The following is a 26,726-nucleotide window of genomic DNA, read 5'->3' as shown; positions in this document are numbered from 1 at the left end:
CCGTAAGACAATACTTTCCTATGCACTTAACAGCGTCAGGCTGCACTTCCATTTCAGAGGCAGAACGAAGCGATCAGTCTCCCAGACTGCAAATGAAAAGTCTGTGGCTCACCCAGATCAGATTAGGTGGCCCAATACACGGGAAGGATAGGTTTTACATATCTCTTTACATCAGCACCTTTTATCCACATGTCTGTGGGAGCGTCATGGATTATGCTAAACTCATTTTCCTCACTCTTAGACATAAGAGAAACTACCTGCTTACTTTGGAACACGGTTTCAATGGTTGAAAACCGTTATCAAAAATCATTTGTCTTCTGGAAGAAAACAGTAACGTAACTCAGGTGGGCTCAGATCATCAGAGTAGATATCATGGGTGAGGACAGGGAGGTTGGGAATGCCATCATAAATCCCACACAGGGGAGCTCCTGGGAGCTGGGAGGGAGTGCAGGGTAAGTCTCCTGCAGGCTTCCTTCAGCCCTTTTGTGTATGTGCCGCACTGGCCCGTGTGTGTGTGTGTGTGTGTGTGTGTGTGTGTGTGTGTGTGTGTGTGTGCGCGTGCGCCTGCGGTGTCTGAACCGCTGAGAGAGCAGAGCGGATGGTTGCCCCTTACCTGCTCCTGGAGGACTTTCAGCAATGCTTGTGTGTGAGACTGCTCCTCCTTCGCCTGCTCCAGCTCCGACTTTTTGTTGTTCAGCTCCTCCTGGATGGCCAGCAATTGCTGTGAAATCAAGGGATAGTTGGTGTGAGGAGGGCCAAAGGCCAGCGGGACGTACGATGCTCACGGCAGCCTCCGAACAACACCAAGGGCTTCGTTTGCTTCTAAGCGGAAAGGTTCATACAAACATCAGCTAACTGGGATAGGTCTCCCCACATATGGTAGGGAGCGTTGCCGTTTTGGAAGCATAAGTAGGGCGTTTATGATACTGACATGTAGTATTTGTGAAGGCACCATTATATTTCTCTGGCCACTATGTATTTGTAAAAAGATATATTATCATGTTTATGAAAACAAATTGACAGATGAAGAATAAGGGGAGAAGTTTCAGGAGGTAAAGCCCAGGTTTGGTTCCAAGCACCCGCAGGGCAGTGGATAACAGTTTAACACCAGGTCCAGAGAATTCAATCCCTATTTCTGGCTTCCATAAGTATCTGGACATGCACACATACATAAAAAAAAAAATCTTTTAAAACAGCTAAATATTAAGCCAAAGCCTACTTTCTCTCAGTTGTCCTTGATTTCCATATTAAAGTGAAGCTAGCTTTATGGCAATACCGTACAGCTATTTCCCCAAGTGGCAGGAGCCACGGAAGATCTTTCTACTTTCTCTGTTGTGACGGAGATGTTTTATTGGATCAGCAGGACAGAAGTCCAACTGCAATACATATATCAGCGGGAAAACTGCTGATATAAGCTGTCAAAACACTAAGCTACGGCCTACACCACAATTTTCAGGCAGGCCCACTGAAGGGATTTTGTGAGCCTTGAGCCCTCCTTGCTCTATCAATTGTAACTCATCTGGAGGCTTAGCTCGTCTGCCCAAAACCCGGAGCTTCCCTGCCCTGGCTTCCTGAGGGTCGCACGCATGCGCATGCGGGCTAGAGACTATGTTCAAGAGCTGCAAACCTGGCCCTGGAAATCGCCATGTCTATCCAAAAGCCTCTTGACAACAAAGGACCAGTTTGAAAACACAGAAGAGCATGCTTGCCTGCTGTGGCACATAATTAACGCTTCTCTATGGACGTGAAAGAGTACTGTGTTCCTGCCGTGAAGGGGCCACCTCCAGCATCAGGTCACAGAGCAGCTGGCCAGTTGCTAACCACAGAGTCCAAGGCATCCTCACACTGGAAGCCTCATGCTTATGTTTGCCACTCAGAAGGACTTCGCTGAATCTTCAATACCACGGGTTTTAGAGGAACTGGGTATTGGAAGTGCTCACAAAAACTAAACCAAAACAAAAGGAAACAAAAACGCCCCCTTATCCAAGACGCGCATGCACACACACATACACACACACATCCCCCTTAGTTTCTCTGTATAAACAGTGATTTCTCTCCTATTCTATGATCATGGCTCCCTCTGACAACTCACCAGCATGAACTGTGTATCAGCGGCCTAGGACACAGAAACTCGGGGACCCTTTAGGTCCCGTGGAGTACAGAGAAACAGGGCAAAGACAGCAGGAACAGTGGTCCATGCTTTGCTCACTCTCACTCATCGCTGGCCAGAGGACAGCCCGAGGTTGTCTGACATTCTGATGTAGGTGATGTCAGCTTTTTTTTTTTTTTTTTTTTTTTTTTTTGCCTTACTGGAAAATTACAAATCTAGGGTAAAAGGACTTCCCCCACAAGCATGAAGACCTCAATAGAAATCTCCAGAATCCATGGGTTCAGTAGTTTGTGTTTATAATTCCAGGACTTCTAAAGTGAGGTGGGGGGGGGGCAAATCTGAGAAAACTGAGAGCCAGTTGGCTTGACAGATGCACCAGGGGGACATGAGACTCCCTCCTCTAACAAGATAGAAGGCAAAGACTGAGACCAAAGGTTGACTTCTAACTTCTGCACGTGCTGTGCGGCATATATACACCTACACTCGCAAATGAAGAGATGAGTGGACACATACCCAGACACAGACACACACACACACACACACACACACACACACACAGGGAGTATTTTAAAAATATTTCAAACCCAACTTTTAATTCAAGAGAACAAAATGAACAGGAAATTGTCTTCAAAGGTAAGGGGACGTTTATCTGCTCACTGCCCCGCAGTGGAGGGTTCGTTACTTCAAGGGTGGTCATCTATGTGCAGAGCCCTGAAATGTGAAGCTGTGCAAACCCTAGATACTGGGGAAGTACATGAGAATGTGCAGCTTGGCTACAGAGGCCAGGCAACACAGAGCTTCTGTTTAATCTGGCCACATTGACAGGAAGGGATCTGGCCACTGCTTCTGCAGGAGCTGGTCTGTGGTCTCTAAGTCCTGTTTGTTAACCTTCTACCGTATCTGTAATGAGCATACTGTTTTAGTAACGAGGGGGAAAAAAATCAAATGAGCTTACGATTAGGGAAAAGACTTGATTACAACTCTTAGCTGTCACTATAAACAGTGAATAAATGAGAAACATGGTAGAACCTTCTGTCACGCACACACACACACACACACACACACACACGCATGCACGTGCATGTGCACACACCCTTCCCCTGACCTTACTTCACATTTAAGTTCCCATTTCTTCTAATCTTCCTTTGAATTCTATCTTTAAACAAAGATCTTGCATTCATCCCTACTTCCCTTTCTTCCTGTGTACAGACAATTGCTTGAATGATTATAACATCTGGACTTTTATTTGAACTTATTTTTTTCCCCTGAAACACGTATATTTCTGTTGTTTTGCATGTATTTTTTTCTGGAATACTGCCATTTTCCTTTACCATTTACTATATTTTCAATATGATTTCTATTTTCAGGGTCCGCCTGTGTTAACATTTTTGTGCTGCTTCTGTAGGATTTGTGGACCCAACTTACTGGATCTGCCCTTCCAGTGGAAAATCGGCACCTGCTGTTCTCCCAAACTACACAAGACCACAATAGACACGCCATCGCATGCTCCCTTATTGTCTTGTGGGAGGATTTCCCTAAGCCACTCTTCTAGCCATACTACTTCAAGGGTGTGGGCATGCTTAAAAGGTCTAGGTTGAAACTGACCCACATGACTACTGTGCAGCACCATTTACCCTTCCTACCTGCAGATGGAAAACAGCAGTCAGACGTCTCACCTTTGTCAGTAATAGCACATAAAGAGTCCTCGTTGCAGAGAGTGAGGAAAGGCCTGAGTGTTTTCCAGGGGTAGTGACATGTCAAGGACCCCAGTGCCTCAGAACTACAGGACTGGTGAGGCCTTCCACCTGAGGACCCGGAAAGATGTCAAAGCCTTCTATGGATCTCTGTGTGGATGCTGATAGTGTTTGCAGAAAATGTCCACTATAGACTTCTTCCCCTGGATGTTTACTGCCTGAAGTCTGCTCCCCTACAGGGCTTGTTCCATGTTCAGCTGTATATAATAATCGTTCCTCCATGTTCAGCTGTATATAATAATCGTTCCTCCATGNTCAGCTGTATATAATAATCGTTCCTCCATGTTCAGCTGTATATAATAATCCTTCCTCCATGTTCAGCTGTATATAATAATCGTTCCTCCATGATCAGCTGTATATAATAATCGTTCCTCCATGATCGGCTGGATTTAATAACCCCACCTCCTTGTTTGGCTGTATATAAAACCCCCTTCTACCTCCTTGTTCAGCCGTATGCAGCAGACTCCCCTCCCATCCCTTCCTACCAGTTCAATTGTATATAATAAACACCCTGAGCTTCTGAATGGGGTGCTCCATCTTCTCTAGCTAAACGCCCGACCCACGTGATCCCAGCTTTTCCGGGTGCCCTTATGATTGTCTTTTGTTTATTCGCTCACTGTCTCAGTCAGGTTAGTCCCTGGACCACTCGGGATGTGGCTCTTTTGCAAAGAGCCCATTTTCTACTCCCCCCCCCCCCGTGACCACCAGCAGTGCATCAGATGCTTGCAAGTTCTGAGTTTTATTTACATTTCTTAAAAGAGCACTCAAGGATTATTGGTTCTCCATTCCCCCTGAATACTACTACTGCTTGCTTCCTGGAAGCCCAGTTAACTCCAAATCACTAGAGGTGATGCCCAGGCATTGATTACTTTCCTAAGCCTCCACAAATAACAATCCTAATGAGTAACCAGAGCTGGGAGTCACTATCACTGGCCACAATGAGGCTCCAGTCCTTAGCACTCCACTTTGACTGTTCTGACATCATCAGCTCTTATACCAGCTTCTTTTCTTCTCCCAGCATGCTCTCTGCAGTGATGTTACGTATGCCTGGGGCTTTAGCTCGCACACTACATGTGTTGGCTGTTTACAGAGTTGGTCTTTTAGACCCTTGCTTTCTCTCAGTATTCACTAGCCCCTTAACTAGCTATGTTTCAGACTGTGCCTGTTAACCACCTCTCTCCTCCTCTCTTGGTGTAACCCTCACAACCCTGCTTGTTCTCTTACCTATGCCTTGCTGTCACCAGTGTCACCAGCCTTTCTCTGGATGCTGCCTGTCCCACTGATATCCATCCTGAACTCCACAAGAACTAAAGGGCTCGCTGGTTAAAGAAATGTGAATTCACAATGTGAATCCAGGGCAAGCAACACAATTAGATCCAATAGCCTTGTGCCTTACTTAGGGCTACTATTGCTGTGCTGAAACACCATGACCAGACACAGCTTGGGGAGGAAAGGGTTTATTTGGCTCCCACTTCTACATCTCAGCGCATCACTAAAGGGAGCCCCGACAGGAACTCAAACAGGGTAGGTACCTGGAGGCAGGAGCTGGTGTAGAGACCCCCGAGGCGGGCTGTGCGGCTTACTGCTCCCCAAGGCTTGCTCAGGCTGCTTTCTGACGGAGCCGGGAGCCAAAGACTACCAGGCCTAGGGATGGCTCCACCCACAATGGGCTGGTCCTTGCCCTATCAATCACTAAGAAAACAACTTCCAGCCAGATCTTAAGGAGGCATTTCCTTAACTGAGGATCCTTCCTTTCAGTAAGTCTAGCTTGGACATAAACTAGGTGGCATGCCCTGGGTTCTTCAGGAAGACATCTTTCAAGCTCTCAGGCAACAGTAGCTGATCTACCTTCTCTGTTTCCAAAGCACTTGCTGCTGTGTCACATTTTATATGCATGTCAACTAGATGAATTTCATCAATAATAGTTAAAAATTTTTGTTTATATGATATACAGTAGGTGGTAAATGAGTGAATGGATGGAGAGATGAATGAATGCTTGCCCTATTTTTTTCCTTCTTGTATGTAATCAAACTATGATTCCGAAAAGAGAAGGGACAAAAATGATCTAGCCTCCCTCACTGGATAATTTATTGTTCTAGGCATACAGATATTTAAAAAAAAAAATCCAGAGGAGAAATATGGCTCCATTTGACACATTTGATTCATTATTTTAGCAGTTCTAGCTATCCTGAAAATCTGAAGAATATTCCCTAAAAGGTTAAATAATTCCAATCAATGGATTTATTAATTGTGTTATGTATTCCCCATGTCCACTCTCTCCTGACCCCCGAAGAAACTTCCAATACTCTTACTTTGTGCATTCTATAAAAGTAATGCTTTCTTTGGTTTACAAAGTATAAACTCAAGAATCTAGTATCTATGTATTCAAAAACAGTGGGGATTCAAACTGCTATCCTTCATTTGACTAGGCACCCTATAAAAACAGTGAGATAGTTTACAACTAGACAACTTAAGTTAGCTTTTCTGGTCCTTTTCATTGAAATTTATGAGACTGTATAATATTCTTTCTAGTTTGAATTTTTAAGTACCAACGAGCCTCAATTACAGACATTCACAGGCAGCTAGAACCTAATCAGAAGTGTCTCCCGGTTGGATTGGCTGACTGCAGCATAATTTTAATTTAACATTTGAGAGTATGGCATTAAGCAGATGCACTATTACATTCTTGGGTGGTTACAATTGAGTGTGTTCCAATTAGACAATTATCCATATGCCAATCAAGTGGAAACACTCCAGCGGACAACAAGCAGGTAAATAAATGCTGTACCTGACGCGGCGTGATATTTCTAGGCTATGGATTTAATGAGATCATTTGTAATGCTCTTCGGAGATGAAGACTTTGGTACGTAGTGGGTCTTCCCTTCTAACAAATTCAAAGAACATTCCGAATGTTATCTGGAGCCCTAGAATAAGTGAGGTCACATTTCCATTTTTACAGATGGGAGAATCATGGGCTCATGGATGTCATGAACCTGAGGTCGCACTCTCTAGGAGAGAGCTATCGCTTACATGGCTCAATTTTCTTACCTCAAACTGCAATTTCTAACTTGGCGACCATGGTGCACCATCAGTTTTAAATGGAAATCAGAACAATCTTCCTAGTGAGGACCTGAACTTGGGCATTCATCATTCCCTCTTGGGAACAGGCCCTGGGGGACTTTATTGTGAGCACTGCTATGTGCAGTCTGCTGGACTGAGCTTTCGTTTAAAAGCTGCACAGCCTTCCTTGAGTTTTTGTTTCCTAAGTCTTGTAATCTTGCTACTGACGTAACGTTAGTAGATGACATAGGGTCAGATCCTGGGGACGCTAGAGATGACGGTGTATGTGGCTTGTATCGCGTAGACCAGCACTGGCAATGGGTACTTGCAGTGGTGAGAACTCAGAGCTCTCAGGCAGCCTAGAGCATGGTACGGGGACAGAGGTGGCAGATGTCACAGATGGAGAAGACCTTGAAATACAGTGTTGGTTTTGTGCCTTCTGTGGTGGCAGGAGTGACCATCCTTTCTAAATTCAGGCTGATGGAGACACTTTGATTCAACCTGAGCTCTAATGACAGTGACTGACCCACTGACTCGCTCTCCCAGCCTCCTTCCCTCTTATCTTTACTCCAACCTTTCACCAGGGATTAGCTCTATACTCGGTCCTAAGACAATCTGCTTAGATCTACTCCTTCAATCGGCTCTGAGCCTCCCACTCGGCTGGATAATGTGGAGGATACAGAAGGAAAATAATTCAGGGGCCCTGTCTTCAAAGTGAAGGGTCACGAAGATATTAATACAAACACAGTAACTAACAGGACAACACATTACACTCGAATAAGGACTATGGCCCATGTACTTTACAAAACAGTCCCTGGACTTTTGGGTGATCAGATTCCAGGTCAGAAGAACAGGCTCGGGGGTAGGGGTTGGGGGGGGCTGTCCTTTGAATCACTGTCCCACTGGAGAACCTACCCACTGAATCTTTCAATCCATGGAACAGCATACATTTAAACTCAACGTGTTTCGGTCATTTTGACTTGGATTTAACAGTTATATCTACTTTGATAGATTTGTTATACATCAGCTGCTCGGGTCACTGGGACACGTCTTGAAGGACAGTAGAGTATCACCTAAGGAAGTGAAGCCAGAAATTTCCTGAAAATTTTTCCACCCCAGACCATGGTGGGTATGCCTAGATGGTCCACTGGATCAGCACTTTGAATGGCTAGTCTCCATGGCAATGCCCTTGAGCATCCTTGCAGTGTCCATATGCCTGGCCTCTAACCGGATTTCCTCAATTATTTTGGCCTGCAGCATGACTTCACACGGGGTCAGCGTTGTCAGCTTGGTGACCTGCTATAGCTCTGAGATGGGGACACACACCCCTTCACCCTTTCATGCTAGAGTGGTAGATATTTCACCTGGACACATCTTCCAGGGCTCTTCATGCTTTCTACCTCTTCATTCTGCTTTGGTTCTTGCCCGATGCTAAGCCTGTTGAGGGATGTCAACTTGGGGCCCCTGCTGAGGATGCCAGTTCATCTGTGCCTGTTTTACTCTAAGCCTGAAAATCCTGAGCCTGTCTCCAGCTGGGAGGGAAAGTTGAGATGTAGAAATCTAGTGAGCATGCTCACAACCTGAGAGCAAGGCTACCCCTAAATGCAAGCATGTGGGGTGGTGTTTCTGACGACTGAAGGGAAGTGTGGCTCAAGAGGAGGGTGGGCATACCATTCCGTACCTGCAAAGGGAGAGATGGCACTTGCTGGAATTTTCTCATTGCAAGAGGCAGTGAAACTATGGAAGATCTATTTTAGCTGGAAATGTCATCTGCTCCCACCTGGGGATGAAAATGCACTTCGATTTTACGTTGGGATGGGGGGGAACACCAAGCTGTGGCCCTTGTATCAATCCTGGCACCTCCCTTCCTCTGCCTAGGGCAGGGTGACCCCTGGGGGAGGGACATCTCCTGGAGAGAACTCCTCATTCCGATGACTGATAACAGGAGCGCCGGATCTTAGAAATGAAATTGTGTTCAGAGCTAATATCCTATTACACCAGGCTATACATATTTAATTCCTTGGGTCTTTCCTCATAAATCAATTCCTCCAGGCCCTTAATCTCGTCAATATCTTTCCTGATATTGAATTTTAAATGCCATTCTCATTGCTAGGCAGAAAGGCGATCTCTTGTTTTTGATGGGATCGGGCTTCATTTATAGCCCAGGAATGTCTGGGGGCATGGTCCTATCCTCTGACCCTCCTGTTAAGAACCTAATGCCACAGCTGAAAGACCCCAGGTGCAGGCCTGCTGGGGACCAGTCCCTGAGAGATCAAGACCATGAGCCTGGGTGGGGGCGGGCAAGCCTATGGGTACCCTGGCTCTTGGGACACTGGGGATGTAAGTGAGAAAGCAGAAACAGGGTTTATTTGGGTCCTATTGGAGTTCTGAGACATAAAGCAACTTGTATCCCCCAAAGGGAGTTTGCTGGCAGGGATTCTGTCCCCCAAGTCTGAGAAAAGGCATGACTTGAAAGATGTTTGTGTACCTCTGAGAGAGATCTTCCAGGGTGTTTGGGTCAGGAGAAGAAAGAAAAAGCCCTCAGAAAATGGCATCTCTGAGCTAAAGCGGTCCGAATTCTCTGGGACTGACCTTTAATAAAATAGGATTTCTTGTGTTAGAGAGAGGTATGACTGGATGTGTTGGGAGGGGGAGGGAAGAAGCTTTTGAATAAAGCAAAATTTCCAAAGGGTAATATAAGTTTTATAAGACTTCTAGAGCCACAGGGAGGATGGAAAAACATAGGAAACCACTAAGATACAAGATGTTGAGGGTCTAAGCTTGCAGGAGGAGGGGGGGTGTCCCTACTTCCAAGTTACTTGACTGCAATGCAGGAGTTAGGCATAGTGATACTGAATTTTAAAGCAGTGACTAAACCCATCAAAGGTCCACTCATTACCATAGTGTGCCAGCAAATCACACACTAACCACTGTGCAAAATCAGTGATAACCTCCTCCACAAAATCTATTGATCTAAATGCTAAAGGATTGTTCCCAGTACTTCCCACATTTAATGAAACATGTATAGTCTTTAGATTGGTCCACTCCTCTGTTCCACAGAGATATTTACATAATACCATGTGCCCATCTCTCAGTCCCTCCCCAGTCTACCTTCACATGCAGGCTCACCATGGCACATACAGACAGTCTCTTCTGCACGCATCTCTAAAAAGATTCATGTATCAGTTTTATGTGTGCGTGTACCTGCTTGAATTTATGTGCATTAACGACATGTGTGCTGGAGCCTGCAGAAGAGGGCAGCAGATCCCTTGGAACTGGAGTTACAGGTGGTGGCAAGCCACCATGGGAGTGCTGGAACTGAACCTAGGTCCTTCCCAAGATCAAGAAGCACTCTAAACTGCTGAGCCATTTCTCTACCCCAACACATAGCTCCTCCATTTTTAACTCAGGGTAATTTATTCTTGCTTTAGTATTATATACACTTTGGATTTCAACAATAGACTCAAAGTGAATGGCTACAGCGCAGTTACTACAAAGCTTGAGTACATCTAACCATCACACAGGAAGACTTCAAGAATCTCTGCTTAAAATTCAAAAGTGGGACAGAGAACTATGAAATCCTGTCTGGTTTTTGATGGTAAGTCCACATTTTAGTTCCTGTGTGTGCAACATTTGTATCGAAAGTTGCTATTTTGAACATTGTGTATGTTCTTTTTGTATTGTTTGCTTTGAAACTAAGAGACAAGTCAGTGCATAGCATTCATGACATCATTAGTAATTGCCTGAACAGTGCTTTTGTGTATGTTTGGTTTTAATTGCAATCTGCTTTTATTTACGAGATAATGGTTTATAAACTCATGTTTGCCACCAGAGAGGGTCGAAGTTCAAGCTGGCAGGTGCAGAAAACTGTTGCTGTGTGTTTTCTCCCTGTTTGTTGCACTGTATCTCATGTTTATAGATATAAATACACATAAATACAGCTGAAGTTCACTCTAAGACAATCTCAAGCTTGTCTATATACTTCCTTATCATTACTACTACCAGTTTCACTTAATGATTTAGAGGGAAAGGCTTGCAAAGGGTATGTGTCTAGTGTGCTTAGATATTGTCTATTTTGGGCAGTTTGTCCACTAAGAGAGGTAAATTGTGACCTTGGTTCAATGACTGGGGGTTGGTAGGAACTGTCTCATCTGCTGTGGTTTTAAATTTGCTTGACGATGCCCTTGGGAGGAGTTTGTGGGAAAGACAGGTAATTTTTGGCATTCACGTAACCCACTGGGCTTATTAGTCATTAGATCCCATGTTCCTATAAGACAACGTTATTCTAAAAAGAAATATAGCTTGGGGTAGGTAGAAGGGCAAAGAAGCCACACACTAGCACTACAGAGGAATGTGCTGTGCAGCCTTGAGTAAGCCACTCTGCATCTCTGCTCTCCCCTTTTCTGCTAGTCATTCTACCATCAAAACTGCCTCATGAGTCCTGAGGTAGCTTTGCAAAACAATATACTAATTAATTTCTTCATGGTCATGATACAAACATGTTTGGGAAGACTTTCGAACCTATTTTCTCTTCTTCACATTTTGTTCGTTTGTTTTAAACCTGGAGGTGTATAATTTGCAGGGTCAGCTCAGTTTTCTGTTTTTCACTTTCTTTGGAAGTTAAATAAACAATATTTACCAGTGGGACATTATGAGTCTAAGGAACATCCCATCCCCTAAGTAATGGGAGGTTTCTTGAGTGGCCAAAGGTACTGAGTTCCATAAAATGCTGTCATTATCCTCTTTGTAAAAATAGCAGTGTTTGACCCAGCCAGGTCAAGTGGCTTTTAACAAACATGAGTGGGCGGTACTGGGGACTGCAGATTGATACTTGGACAGAAAGGTCTGCTGTCTGCCTCCACCCTACTCGGGCTAGTTGTCTCCCTTCAGCCGATTTTTCAAAACACAGACGTGAATTAACAGTATTCATACAATTCACACGAGGGTGTCAAATGCCCCATTGAAGTAGGGATGGATTTTCTCCTTTGCCTGCGCTAGCAATTCCTCTGCAGATGCTAATCCAATCTGCTGGCGTGTATTCATTCTTACCATTCCCCCCCCCCCTGGAGTTATAGGAGTTGGTTATCACCCTAACCTCTGGACACATGTACAGAAATTTACAATATTAACCTGCTTTCCAGCCAGGTTGGCCCATTCACTTCAATCAAATGAAGTCCTGATTGAACAGATGGGTCTTGCGACGGGCTGCCAAGGCCAAGAGATAAGTTCGTTCTCTGTAGTGTTTCTAAAGAAGTCATGGTGAGAGGGGCCAGTGAGAAAACCCTGCACCGTAACTAGAGCACAAACTCCTGTGTCCTCCCTTTGGAGGGGTCTTTTGTAAACGATCTTCGGTGTCAGCTCCTTTCATAGCCAACCCAGACAGAGTTCATTCTTACATCATCAGCAATGGCGGGTACTTCCGAGACTGGCCTCTCTGGTGCAATGCTAGGATTTTTAATTGGAATAGGCACATGGGTGGGGGAGAACTTTAACTCACCCTTCTATGACCTCCAACCTAGTTCTGAGGATTAAATCTACAGCTTTGTACATACTATATAAGCTTTCTAACTCAAGCTGTCTTTCTAGCCCTTTATTAACTTTGTAGTTTAAGACAATTCCCACCCCCCCTCAAAGTTGTCCAAGATGGCCTTGAACTTGCTCTGTAGCCCAATCAGGCCCAGAAGAGAAGAACACCACACATATTTGGTGTTTTGAATCTTTAGGTGTCTCCAGAAGAAACTTCATAAATAGATAGCCATGTTTCCTTCCAATTAAGGAAGCAGAGGAAGTCTCCTAATTTCCCTAAACCCTCCCAGTTATTTGAATACACTTAGGTCAATTTAGAGCACCACCCTTTAGCAGTCCCACAGTAAAGATGGATCCCTGTCTCCATGTTCCTCCTTCTGGGCCACTCCTCCTTAGCCAGGAGAGAGCAAAGGCAGATAAACGCCATTTTTCTGAGGGGCAGGTTGTCCCGTTACAGCTGGTCAGCCTCTGAACTGTCTCAGATTTGCTTGCTTTAAGCTGTAGATTCTTTTTCCTTCCAGTTGTTATCAGTATTGTTTGTTGTTATTTGCTTTTAATGAGCCAGGGTCTTACGGTGTAGGCCATGATGGCCTTGCCTCCCTACACAGCATAGCCTGGCCTCAAATGTTAGATCTTCCCATCTCTGTCTCTGAGTGCTCTTCTAGCTGAACTATAGACATGGGAGACATACAACAGAAAGCCGCAATAAACAGTGATTATAACTGTATTTAGCCTGGATGCCCTCCTCGCCTCACACAGCTCTCTGTGTCGCATGGCGCATGCTAGCCATGTAAACTCCTTCTGGCCCCTCTTCTGCATGAGCTCTAAGAGACCAGCAACATCTGCCCTAGGAGGTATGGAGAACTTGCCCCGCTAATCGATCTGTACCTCTTCCTAGAATACAAAACGTAGGCTGCTAACTTGATTTCTAGGATTAGCTTAGCCTGACTCTCAATTTCATCTGATTCGATACTGATAGGATACTTGACTTAAAAGTCTCACCATCTGGGCTTAGACATGTGTCCCAAAGGTCTCCTTGCTGCCTTCATGCAGTCACGCTGTTGGGTTTATGGGTTTAACTTTGTTTGCCTTTTAAATATTGTTTACCAGGTCTCGTTTCTAACTAACCAATTTTTTCTATTTTATTAATTTTTCACTGATCAGTACTTGGCTATGTTGATCCCCACTGTATCGAAACCGCCCCCACTCCTTATCTCTCTTCCTCTGTGCTCCATTCATTTATAACAAGAGGAGCACGTTTTTGTCACTGTTTCCAGTGAGTGCCCACACCGACAACCTGTGAGACCTATTCACTGAACACCTAAGGGACACCTGCCTTTGAATGAAGAGGTGGTGACAGACCTAAGACAGGGACAGTGGCTGTATGGGGGTGGGTATGGGAAGCCAACAGAATGCATCAAGAGAACAGAAAACTGCTCACTGCAGAGCTGGCCTTTCCTTCCTAAGCATGACTATAATATGCCCTTCTTGGAAACCTATGACAAAAGCTTGCATGTATTTTCACCCTAGTCTTCCATAGAACTTTGAAAAACATAGAAACGCTGTGGCTATTTGTTAAAACTATCCCTGTGTATGTTTGTGGAGGTGAGAAATACAGATGCCAGGTAAAAGGGGGAGTGATGGGGGGATAACAGGTGGAGGGGTGTAACAGAGGTGATGGGGAGGTGACAAAGGGGAAGATGACAGAGGGGGAGATGGGAGGGGTGATAGAGGGAGAGAGTTGTCATAAAGGGGGAGATAGGGGGTGATGGGGGAAGGAGTAACACAGGGGGGGATAACAGAGGAGGAGACTGGTTAGTGACAAATGGGGAGGGGTGACAGAGGGCAGGAGAGGGGGTATAACAGAGGGGGTAGAGGGGAGGGATGAAGATGGAGAGAAGAAGGGAGAAAGAGAGACAGACAGATACAAAAGCTAGTTAGGAATTAGCCAGACTGCAGAAGCAGCATCCAGATGAGAACCCATGCCACCGGTGTTTCCCCTCATCAGCTGCCTGAAGTGGGTGGTCCATAAAGGAAGGGCCAGATTGGGCAGTAACTCTGTTTAAGTTCCCCTTGATGACTATTCTGGGTGCTTTGTTAAACAGAGGAGAAAACATAGTCTTTAACTAACCGTCTAACATCTTGGAATTGAATTCCCAGTTCTATACTTTGGTTACAGTTGCAGACACTTCAAACTGACTAAGTCTGGCTATCCCATTGGTCAATACCTCAGTGTGATTAGTGCTACATCCTTATATGTGCATGAAGAGAGAAGATGTTGGAAGAGTAAAGGCCGATGTTAACCAGTCAGCTAGCAGGGTAGAGCTACTATGAACAATGTATCTCTATATTTATATCATGTTGCTAAGTTTTCATCAGTTGAGTTTATATTTTTGCACAGAATGGAAAAGTAAAAACCCAAAATACCAAAGATCCAGGAAACTCCACGTACCGTCTCCGTTTTCTTCTGCATGTATTCACTTATTCAAATAAGCACTTACCCCCTTCTGCCTACTCTTTTTTGTTTTGTTTTGTTTTGTTTTGTTTTGTTTTGTTTTGTTTTGTTTGTCGAGACAGGGTTTCTCTGTGTAGCCCTGGCTGTCCTGGAACTCACTTTGTAGACCAGGCTGGCCTCGAACTCAGAAATCCGCCTGCCTCTGCCTCCCGAGTGCTGGGATTAAAGGCGTGTGCCACCACGCCCTGCGTTCTGCCTATTCTTGTCCTCACTGTCTCCTTGCCTCCTTCCTCTTCATGGCATTCTTTTCAGATGAGAAAGAAATTGGACAGTTGCACCAATTTCCTTGTCGCCCCTTTTAAGCAGCTGCAGGAGGCAGCCTAGAGCAGGATGCACTCCCAACTGTATCCAGGATCTGGAGGAGGAGGATGCCATTGGGCTGGCTGGGCTGGGACACCCAGTATGTGTGGGCAGCCAAGGGTGCCAGTGCTGGGCTTGGGGCTTTATGGTGAGTGAGCAGAGGTGCCGTGCATTGGCAGACAATGAAGAACTGAAGTCAAGGCCAGGATTCATTTTAGCATCTGTGGCTGGAAGGAGAGAAATGGCAGTGGTCAAGCGGAAGAGGCCAGACTGTGTCTGTGGCAAAACTCCATTTTGATTTACTGCATTCCAGAAAAGATCCTTTCCACCATAAACCTGGTACTCATAGCATAATAGCGCACATAAGTCAGGAGGCAATTTCCCAAGGCAGTGTTGCACGGGAAGGTCACTCCAAGGTCTCTCCACGCTGCCTGCAGAGTGGCATAGACAAAGGTCCTCATTCCCGACAGTCCCGGTGACAGCGACAAGGCTACTGGACAACTGAGATCCCTCACTGCAGAACGGGCAGAGAAGGCGACTGGTTCGAAGGGTCCTCGGGGCGGTGCTGTTGTTTCTCCTGCATTGATTCAGCCATGGGCCCCGTTATTTTTCAGAGCGATGATTACTAACGAGGAAGCATTTGATGATCAGATTAATTAATGGAGGCGTGAGAGAAATCAGGATGCGATGCGCCTCCAAGAGTTAGGTTTCATTAGGGCTTTTTCTTTTCCCTCCCAGAAGTGAAGAGATTTATTTTCCTGGTTTAAATTCAATAAATGAAAGCCGTGTGCTTGTCAGTGTCCTTTTGCTAGCGCTTTCTCTGCTAATGCGAAGGCCAAATTGGGGCCTGTGACTGAGAGGCAGCAAACAGGCTGCTAATGTGATTCCGTCCGCTGCTACCAGGGCTAGAATGTTCCACCAGGCTCCTGCTGCCACGGATATTGTGCCGAGGCACTGATGTACAAGCAAACGTGGCTCACAAAGTGACGGTGTCAGAGACAGGACAGGGGCTGTGGTCAGAGGGACCGGAGCTGGAGTTTCCACATTGCCTTCCATCAGTCAGTTGACACCCGTAGGACTTAGTTTCTTGCCTGGAATTCTAGATGTGGGATCCTGAGATAGAGAGACGTCCAAAGGTACTTTGGGGAGGTGGAGGGAGGGAAGAAATTCCTCATGAGAGGGCAGATATATCAGCATAGGCCACATAGGGCCCATGCCCCCAGGTTTGCCTGGGCTTCACTTTATGAAACCCGGTTATTACTTACTTTAAGTTTTCAGCCCATCATATTTTTACCTAGGATGCAGTGGCACTGTCTGCACTGCAGACCTGCCTTTCAGGGTGTTCACAGGGATGACCTCGTTTACTGACAACAAACATCAGTGAGTTCGGCAGGACCCACTGGCTAGGTGGAGAACCCAAGGCTCTGACAGGCCTCTATTCCCAAAGCAGGATAGAAAAGAGTCAAGTGGGTCGGCTTGGCCCTCCCCTTGCTCAGTGTCTTCATCGTCTCCGTGCCCTTGGCAGTGTGGGCAAAGAAAGTCTCTTCTTTGAGCATATGATTACTGTTCTGGGAAGACAGCAAGACAGCCAGTAGCTGGCCTGAGGCAGGAGCCAAGGAAACTCCGAGGGGATTTCTTTTGTGCTACCATCAGGCACAGTCCTTTTGTCTCATCCACAGCCCAGCAGGAACACGCTGTGAAAACCCTCACATTCTTAACGGATGTCAGGGGTGAGCATTCCACACAGGCGACTGGAGAAGCTTGGTTTGGGTTTCTGGTTCTAAATGGAGCTCAAGATGTCTTCAAGAGCCCCACTCTGAAGCGAGATGCCACCACCTCTAGGAGTTTGGGAGAAGGCCATCTGCAAATGTCAGAAGACACAGAGGGTGTGTGTGTGGAGGGGGGGCTGCTGGCGCACTCCACAAATGACCTTGAAGCCTCTAAGGTACTTCCAACACGTGGGCTACTGTTGCAATGCCTTGAGCCAAAGTAAGGGCAGCAAGATGGGAAGAAAATAAAGGACAGACTCTGAGGTCAAAGGAAAAGGAAGGGGGACCCACGACAGATTCTGAATGAGGAGGCTCTGGTGCACATCGTGTTTAATGACTGAACCTTTTTAAAGGTGCATTTAAGATGTCCCTGTGTGTGAGGCTTTCTGCCTCTAGGCAAATGCCGGTGACTTTTAATATGAATGTGGGAAAACCTTGGGAGTAATTTTTAGAGCAGAAAGAAAGGAGCTGCATCTGGGTGGATGAAATAGAATGGTCTAAGAATGGGGCCATGTCTCGACCCTCGCAGCTTGCAAAGACATCAGGTTTTTATGTGTACTTGTCTATTTACACACATGCGTCTCTTTTAAACCTTTTAAGGCTGAAGGCCTTACAGCTTTTAAAAGAAACCCTACTTTGGTACATTCTCGTGAAATCCCTTGTACAGTGGTACTGGATTCTATTCTGGTGTGTGTTTTCCTGTATTAAAAACATTATGGTAATACTGTTAGCAAACTTCTTCCTGGATGAACTGTCAGCTGGATCACTGTGCACGCGATGTTTCTTCCTTACAGAGGGACAACTGAGGTCCACAAACTCTTTTTAGAAGGGAGATTTTCATGATGTGTTTTGGCCCAAACTCCAGAACGATCCTTCTGCGGTTTTTCCTACTCACCATGCTCAATCCAAATGTTCCATAGAAATTCTTAAGGCACAACTAATCATGCTACAACATTTGAATGTCTTCCGCTCGAATGGTTTGTCCTTTTCTTCTCTTCTTGCTCTGGGTTTGTGCCAGCATCCTGGACTAGACAGTAGCAGTCAGCAGAGGTGGGCTGGCCTCTGTAGGCATCTTCCATGGTATGCCTCTGCCTCCTTCAGCTCCACGAAGACCGCCCTGCACAGCTCAGCTTCACACAGCCCCTGAACGGAGGCTTCTTGGAATCCCCAGATCTGATGCTTATGTTCTTCCGCCTCTCCTCCTTTTCCTCCACTTCTTCTTTTTCTCCCTCCCCCCCCCCTTTTCTCTGTCCCAGGACCAGGGAAAAGATGACATGGCTACTGGAGTGGGCCATTTCTTTTCATTGCATATTTCAGCTCCTTCGGCTCTTACTTTCCTGTCTCGTTTTCCTTTACCTATACCATTTCAACTTCGTACTTTGCCTTTCATCTTGGGCCACCGTGGTGGTCTGAATGAAAATGGTCCCCATAGGCCCATAGGGTGTGGCACTGTTAGGAGGTGTGGCCTTGTTGGAGGAAGTGTGTCACTGTTGGGTGGGGCTTTGAGGTCTCAGACGCTCAAGCCAGGCCAAATGTCTCATTCCCTTCTTGTTGTCTGCTGATCCCATGTAGAACTCGCAGTTACATCCCCTGCACCATGTGTATTTGTAAGCCACTATACATCCCACCGTGGCAATAATGAACTAAACCTCTAAACCGCAAGCCAGCCCCAATTAAATGTTTTCCTTTATTAGGGTTGTCATGGTCATGCTGTCTCTATAGAGCAATAGAAATAGAAACCCTAACTAAGAAAGTCACCATTTTATTTCAAAAATACTGGTCTAGACTCCTTGTTCCTTCCTTTTAGACACTCATAAAACTTTCTTGATGTTCTTCCTATGTTTCTGGGTGGCCACACAATTTTTAATATCTTCCAGCCTCCTCTTCCTTTGTCTTGGCCATTTGCTACCTGAGCATTCAGGCAAGGATGTGATTAAAGTGAAAGCCCTTGAAACAGGCTCCTGCTTAATAAGATAACAGATGCAGTGTGTGTGTGTGTGTGTGTGTGTGTGTGTGTGTGTGTGTGTGTCCCCTTCCTCCAGAGGCTTAACTAAAATATCTGTCAATGATTAAATGATAAGAGCAGTAAGAGCAAAAAGGGAATTCTGAGAAATCACAGCATATGATAGATTTGGGCACTTGTGGGATTCCTAAACTTTCCTTAGGATGAAGTGTGTGGTCAACACACACTCNGGTAACTAGNATCTGAGAAGGCCTGAGTTAACATGNGTGGGAGTCTTAGCTGCAGCAAGGAATCTCCCTGCAGATTCCAAGAAAGCAAANCAAGCTCTCATATCAAATTTGAATGGTTGACCAACCATCACCTTGTTTGGAACAAGCCTCTATATGAAAGAGAGGCTTAAATACACACACACACACACACACACACACACACACACACACACACACACACACGTATGCACATGTGCCAAAACAAAACAAAACCCAAACAATTCTGGAATTATTTAGTAGAAACTTAGGAGCAGAAAAAATACCTTTCAACTTTCTAAGTGGAATCCTCAAAAAGATTTGAGAANACAATTCAACAGTGCGATAAAAATAAGACAACATAAAAGGGCAATGACCAGAGTAGAAAGTAAACTTTCAGAAATCAAATAACATGATCAGCAAGCCAAAAGCTCAGCAGAAAAGGGAACAGATAAAGCTGAAACAGAAAATAGCAGGCAAAGGCTAGTGAGTCACACTCAGAGCTGACTGGCAAGCATTTCAGAAAGAAATTCAGCTCTAGGAATAAAAATAGAAAATAACCAAGAAATCAGAGACTACTGTTAGAACCCCTCTGATTCTCCTCTCTTTTCTCACCTATGGGTGCTGGTCTCTTGGCTCCCTGCAGTTCAGTTTTCAAAAGCTAGGTGGGAGAGCCAGGATTGCTGCACCTTCAAGAATTTCCACTTTACAAAGAAATGATCTCCTTTCCTATGTTTCTCTAATTTTGGAAACACTACACATCTCTACCACATCTCACCAAGGCACATGCAATACTCTGGCCACAACTGACATTCTCACTAAAACTGATGTCACCTCCACAGCCAGCTTTGTCATGACAGACATCATTATCACCACAACCAACATTCTCGCTGCAGGCAACGATGCTCACCACACCCAGTGTCATCACCATGATGGCCTTACCACCACAGCCAACATAGTCACCCGGCAGGGCTGACACTCTCACTATAACCAACATTCTCATCTCCGGTCAACATCCTTCAGCACAGCCAACATCACCCACACAGGCAATACTCTTACCTCAGCCAACATTCTCTTCACATTCAATATCACAGCCGCTAACACAACAGGCAACATCACCATGGTAACCAGCTTTGTCACCACAGCCACCATTATTACCATGGTACCACCACCGCCGCCGCAAATATCTTCAGTAGTAGATAACCACTACCACGTCAGCCACCAGCACCTCCATACTTGCTGCCATTAGTTTGCCTTGACTTTTAACACATACACATGCTTTACTACATGTGCCTAGGGAGAGGGACGTACTATACGCTTTCCTCTATATCCACAAGACAGTACTTACTGAGCAACTGAGTAGTTTAAACAGGCACACAGAAGGCGGGCCTAGCATCTCCAAGTGGACAAATATATTCACTGATGTTCCTACTTCAAAATGCTAGAATTTATTCTCTTTGTATTCCAAAGTTGAGCTCCCACCCAATATTTAGCAGAACTAACTGTGATTAATCTTACTTTGCTGAAAGCTTTATATTTTTATAAAGTAGTAATGTTTATCCATGTGCTATGACAAATAAAGAGAACCGTATGTATCTTCTGTTTTGATTACAGAGAGAAAAATATCTAGTTGATTTCTAAAGTGGTATTCATCATAATAATCCTCTTTTCCTCATGTTGTTTTTTCCTGATCTCTCCTTGGTAAATGTTGTCAGGAGGGCTAGAAGCCCTGGACATTGCTGATGGCGAGCTAGAGCATTGGGGAGCTGTTGCTCCACCCAGGCCGATGGTTCACTGGCCTGCGAGGGCTGATTTTCAGACTGTCTGTGATAATGCTATTAAAAAGCACCCGTTTAAAGGATTTATGAAGGAGCTCTAATGATCATCATTAATCATACGCAGTTTTGTGATCAGCAGTTTAAATGGCATCCTGTTGTTTTTGTGAATATTTATCAGTCCTGGCTGACTGTTTTTTTTTTTAACCGAAAGAAGCACGACTAAACTTACTGTCAGAAAACCCAGTTCAAAGTTGATGGGACCCTTCTGCTGAAGACACTGCACAACAGATGCAGGATACAGAGAAACTGTGGTGAAGCTGAGCTTGTTCTCTGCCAGTCGATGTTTATTGTGCCAGGTGGTGCTACGCAGGTGGCTGCTGGTTGTGAGGTAGTGGTAGGGGTAAAGACATCAATAGTCTCACCCATGTGACAATTCTATGAGCTATAATACCAACCTGCCAGGCCTGGCAAGATGTAACCATTGGTACAATGATGGCAAAACTCTTTGGGGAGTAACCAATAACTCCGTGATTGGATTTGAGGCCCACCCACCCTATAAAAAGTGATCTATGTCTAGTACTACAAACCTGGTCTGAAACTTGTCACAAGAGGTCTTAACCCTTAGGAGTGAACCTAAAACTTCTGATTAGCTGAATTGACTTAGCATCAAAACACCTTCTAAATATATTTATATCCACAGACAGAGGCTACGTTCATAAAACCTTAGTCAGAGAAGTTTCACCATATAGCAAACAGGTTAATACAGACTCGTGGTTACACAAATGCTGAGACTGAAGGACAGCTGAGGGCTCAGATATAAGTAAGACATTTAGAGACACCCCCCCCCCTTTAGAACTCAGGGAACACTGCAGAAGAGGGAACAGAAATAACACAGGCATCAGAAGACAGGAAAGAGGGCTGTGTAGTTCCATCTCCTAAGCTTGACATAGGCCTTGCAATCAGGAGCTCATAGTAATTGTGCCCACTGGCCCTGGGCCCACATCAGTCTGCCCACACAGCAGTTGGTTATGGATGGAGAGGGGGGTGTATGGGACTCTACCAGTTATGCTGATCGATTGGCAGTGGACAGATTCTGGGCGTTGGGGGGGGGGGGAGGCATAGGAACTAGTTGTATATCCACTGGCTGTCCTACCAGGTTTGATTAGTTCTAAATGCAGGATCATACAGATCACCACAGTTAAACTCTTTGGGGGTACAAAACCAAACCAAATTAAGTGAATATGTGGAAGAGGCATTTTTCTTTATGGGGTGCGAGGTAAACAGGGATGGAGAAGAAATAAGAGAGGGTAAGGGAGAGAGATGCCAAATGTATTACATATTATAAAACTGCTCAATTGTAATAATAAACATCTAATTTTTTAAGATTATGCTTAAGAATATGGTATTTTAGGTGGGGCTTATGAATGAAAATAAAAGTGCTATTTAAGTATGGATGATCCATAACCAGACAGACCCTCCATTTGCGACAGTGGCTAACAGTGACTGGCTAACTGACCAGGACACGGGACACGGGACACCTGGAATACTCCTTCAGCATCATGGTAATTCATCAGGCTCAGGTCCTCTGGAAAACACAGTGGCCGTGTTTTCAGAAGGATGCTCCTGCGTGTCCCAACCACAGGCAGCTCTCCACGTGCAGATGAAGAGGTACATCTACACAGAAGGCCTGCAAATATTCATAGCAAACTGGTGCATGTTTACCCCCAAAGTGCAAGCAACATTAGACGTCTGTGAACCGGTGGCTAGAGAAACGATCTGCAGCTTTTCCTTACGATGGAATTCTCCACGATAGACTGTAAAGGGAACAAAGCACACAGCAGAGGGACCTTCAATGCATGCTAAGCAAAGGCAGCGAGCCTAAACAGGTTGCAGACAGCAAGTCCTAGAAATGGCAAACCATAAGGGTAGATTTCAGGCCGGTGGATGCTGGAAGTGGGGTGGCATGAACAGGGGGCGCCGAGAGTGTGGCCATGGAAATGACGGATTACCATAGAGGTCTCACATGACTGAATGCATCTGTCAGAATTCATAGAACTAAATACATCTAAAGAACAAATTTTACTTTATTAGATCTACTAAACCCACTCTGTGGTGGTTTGAGTATGCTTGACCCACAGGGAGAGGTACTGTTAGGAGGCGTGGCCTTGTTAGAGGAAGCCTGTCGCTGTGGGGGTGGGCTTTAGAGGTTCCCTCCTAGGCTCAGGCTCCATCCATTGACCAAGAAAGCTTCCTCCTCCTAGCTGCCTGAGGATGCTGGTCTCTGCTGGATGCCATGGAAGATGCAGAACTCTCAGCTCCTTCCTGGCACCATGTCTGCCTGCAGGCTGCCATGCTTCCTGCTATCATGATAATGGACTGAACCTCTGAAACTGTAAGGCAGCCCCAATTAAAGGCTTGCCTTTATGAGAGTTGCCTTGGTCATGGTGTCTCTTCAGAGCAATAGAAACCCTAACTAAGACAGGCTCAGTGTAGCAATCTAAAGATAAACAGAGCTTACAATGTTTATTCTTTGTTTGTATGCCTAAAGATACGAATGGAAGTAAAAAAAAAAAAAAAATGGCCCTAACCTCCTTAGCCTCCCAGCAGAGAGAGGCTAACTTAATTGCTGTTGTATGGCTTGGTAAAGGTGATCATGTTGCCATGGCTACAAGCAGTTATTTCCTCTTGTATGAAATGTCTAATATTATTAAATTATGACTCATGTGTAGTGTAGGGTCAAACTTAGAAACAAACACCAGGACAAAGTCACTGTAAGGCTTCTCATTTTTAAGACCTCTGCTCGGTACTGTTGGTTTTTGTTTTTCCACAAACATGTAAGAAATGGAGTGGTGCTCACGAGCATACTGGCAAGGAAATAAAGGAGGAAACAAACTAGAAACTTCTGGCTGATGCTGAAGGCAATTCTAAAAATCATCCGCTACTTCTAAGGCCATTTAAGGTTCTTTAGTATGTGTGTGTGTGTGTGTGTGTGTGTGTGTGTGTGTGTGTGTAGCAATACCCTCAAATGTAAATGAATCATGGGAATGATCATATATCAGAGTTATTCTGGTTTGATCTTGTATTGCTGATAACACTGAAGGCTTAGAAACTATCAAGGCCTGATTCTGGAAGGCCGAGGAACCCTTGTGGCAGGAAGGAATTCAGGTCATTGAGATGTGCCCTTGAATTGGGGGGGATTGGTACCCCAACTCCCTATTCTCCCCTTTGTTCTCCAGCTGCCTAAAAATGGTCTGTTCTGTTTCTCCAGACCCCCTCCATCATAACCTTCTACATAGCCACAGGCCCAGAAACAACACATGCAACTGTCCATGCCCTAAACTATCCCAAGCCGTGGGCAAAACGCGTAAGGCTCCAAGTGTGTTTATCCCAGGTATTTATTACCACGATGAACGGAGTTCATGTTTCATGGCTGTGAGGATTCTTAGCAGTAAGATTCAAATGAGCTGTGGTGATTTATTTCTATATGACGGAACATGGTAGAAATATGAGCCTTAAAAAGCACCTACATTTTAAACATGTGTCCTCACAGAATAGCCATGTACCTGCTTAACATCCAATACATTGAAAGCATTGCAAAAACTGTGGGCACAGTGCTCCTGTGTACTAAGGAGGTACCACATGCATGGCATAATGAGACAGCTCTGACCTCTTCTGCTTTATTCTTTTTGATGGCATGATGGCATGAATGTCACACAACCCAGAGCTCCACAGGTGCCATGTTGTTCTTGCCTCTTGGCTGTGGTTCCTTCATCCTTTACTCAATACAAGCTTTTAATCACCATGTGCCTGTCGTGAGTCTTCAGATACTCCATCTCATCTGTAAACTGAAGTTCCAGCCTTCACAGAGGGTGAGGTTATTTGGAAAAGGGGGTCATTGCAAATGTGATTAGCTACGATGAAGTCAGACTGGAGCAGGTGGAATGTCTAACCTTGAGTGAGCCGTGTTCTTATGAAAAGCACAAATCTGGACACACATATAAGAAGAGCATCTCATGAAAACCAAAGCAGAGAGCAGGGAAATGTGTCTGCAAACTGCGGGCAGACCCAGCTGCCTGAAGTCTAACTGGAAGGGCAGCTGCTTTCTCACAGCCTTGGAAGGAGCTAACCTTATTGATGCCTAGACCTTGAACTTGTAACCTCCAGAAGGTAAGGGGCCATGTCTCAGGTTTAATTCAAACCACACTATAAAAACAAATAAACCTTTGTGTTAAAGTGCATTTCCTAGCAGCAGAACAATTGTGCAAACGGAACCAGCAACTGTTCCTTCGAATGACTGAGGATTCCTGCCATAGCTCCTTGTGCAACAGATGCATGTCTCGTGTTCCCATGCTGAGATCCCGGCATGTGTCTCTCCCATGCAGCAGAACACTCTCTCGAACCAAAACAAGCCTCAAGGTTTTCTCTGCTTTGAAAGGAATTAGAGACATCTTTTCTGGAGGGAAAGAGGGCCTGCTGCCTGAAGTGTGACAGTGGCTTGCAGGCTGTGACTGCCATTCTCATCTTTGGGGAAATGGGCAGATTATCATGCTGGCAAGCCCCATCCCTGCACCCCTTGTTGGGACATATGGACAACCCCAGGAGCTTCACACAGCAGCTGTTGTATTGGCTTTCCAAGTGCAGGAACCTGAGCGATGACTGCAGTGACATTTTCCTGGCTAGCTCTGACCTCCAAATCTCACTGATTAGTCTAGCACACACTGTGAACAACAACCAGTTAGGACTCAGAGCCAGGGCTCAAAAAAATTACTTTAAAATGGCGAGAGATATTTAAGACATAATCTCTATGACCTAGCCATTGATCACTTCCCAATATGTTGTCCCATGTGTATGTGTTTGTGTGTGTGTGTATGTACACCGTATATATGTGTGTATGTGTATATATGTGTGTGTGTATATATGTACACACACTGTATGTATGTATATGTACACATGTGTGTGTATACATACTGTATGTATGTGTGTTATATACTATATGTATGTGTGTATGTATTTGTGGGTGGGGGTGTGTATTTTTTTTCCTGGTTGGCTTGTCTTTTGAGGTAGTCACCCTTAATCATGAAAACGTATTTGTAGGAAATTCATGGTCTTGGTTTAAGACAGCAACCATTATGAATTCAGGGAATTCAGAAAGTGCTAGGTTCACCTTATTGTCCAGTTTTCCACCACTTTAACAACTTTCACTGGTTTAAACAAAAGCAACCTTTTTTTTTTTTTTCCACCCAGAAAGCATTGTTTGGGTTTGTGTATTTAAAGGAGTAATTAAAGGATACCCATGTGCAATGGTGATAATTATTTTAAGTTTACTCAAAGACCCCATTGGTTGGAGAACATTATTCACCAACTGATGTGTTTAGACACACATCTGTCAATGATATTTTTTTTAATTCTATTTCCCTTACTTTCCGTACTTGGGTTTTCCTCTCTCCATAGTATTTCTCATAGCACATGCTCCATTTTCTTAATCCCCAGATCACAGCTGTCCCCTTTCCAATGACAGCTGCAAATTCTACAAAGTCCATAGGGCTTTGGAAAGAGTGGGCCAGATTGCAGTCTGATATTCTTCAACAAAAGTGCAGTTTATCGTTCCTGAAGCTACGTAGCCCCAACTCAGGACTCATGAATTCCAACAGCAATTATTTCTACTTCGTGTGTGTGTGTGTGTGTGTGTGTGTGTGTGTGTGTGTG

The 26,726-nt window shown here is 44.9% G+C and overlaps 1 protein-coding gene across 5 annotated transcripts in view; it reads right to left on the bottom strand.

Annotated features, from left to right (window-relative positions):
• Enox1 (ecto-NOX disulfide-thiol exchanger 1) overlaps positions 1–26,726 on the bottom strand; it is a 549,637-nt gene that overhangs the window by 55,844 nt on the left and 467,067 nt on the right. For all 5 annotated transcript variants that reach the window (XM_021202858.2, XM_021202859.2, XM_029541528.1 and 2 more), the window contains one exon: positions 614–721. In XM_021202858.2, the coding sequence (XP_021058517.1) occupies positions 614–721 (108 nt within the window). The remainder of the gene's footprint in view (positions 1–613; positions 722–26,726) is intronic.

This window comes from Mus pahari, chromosome 8, assembly GCF_900095145.1.
Source record: "Mus pahari chromosome 8, PAHARI_EIJ_v1.1, whole genome shotgun sequence".
In the NCBI taxonomy this organism is placed as follows: domain Eukaryota; kingdom Metazoa; phylum Chordata; class Mammalia; order Rodentia; family Muridae; genus Mus; species Mus pahari.
The sequence above is the reverse complement of the archived record's forward strand: the minus strand, read 5'-3'. Positions and strand labels throughout refer to the sequence as shown.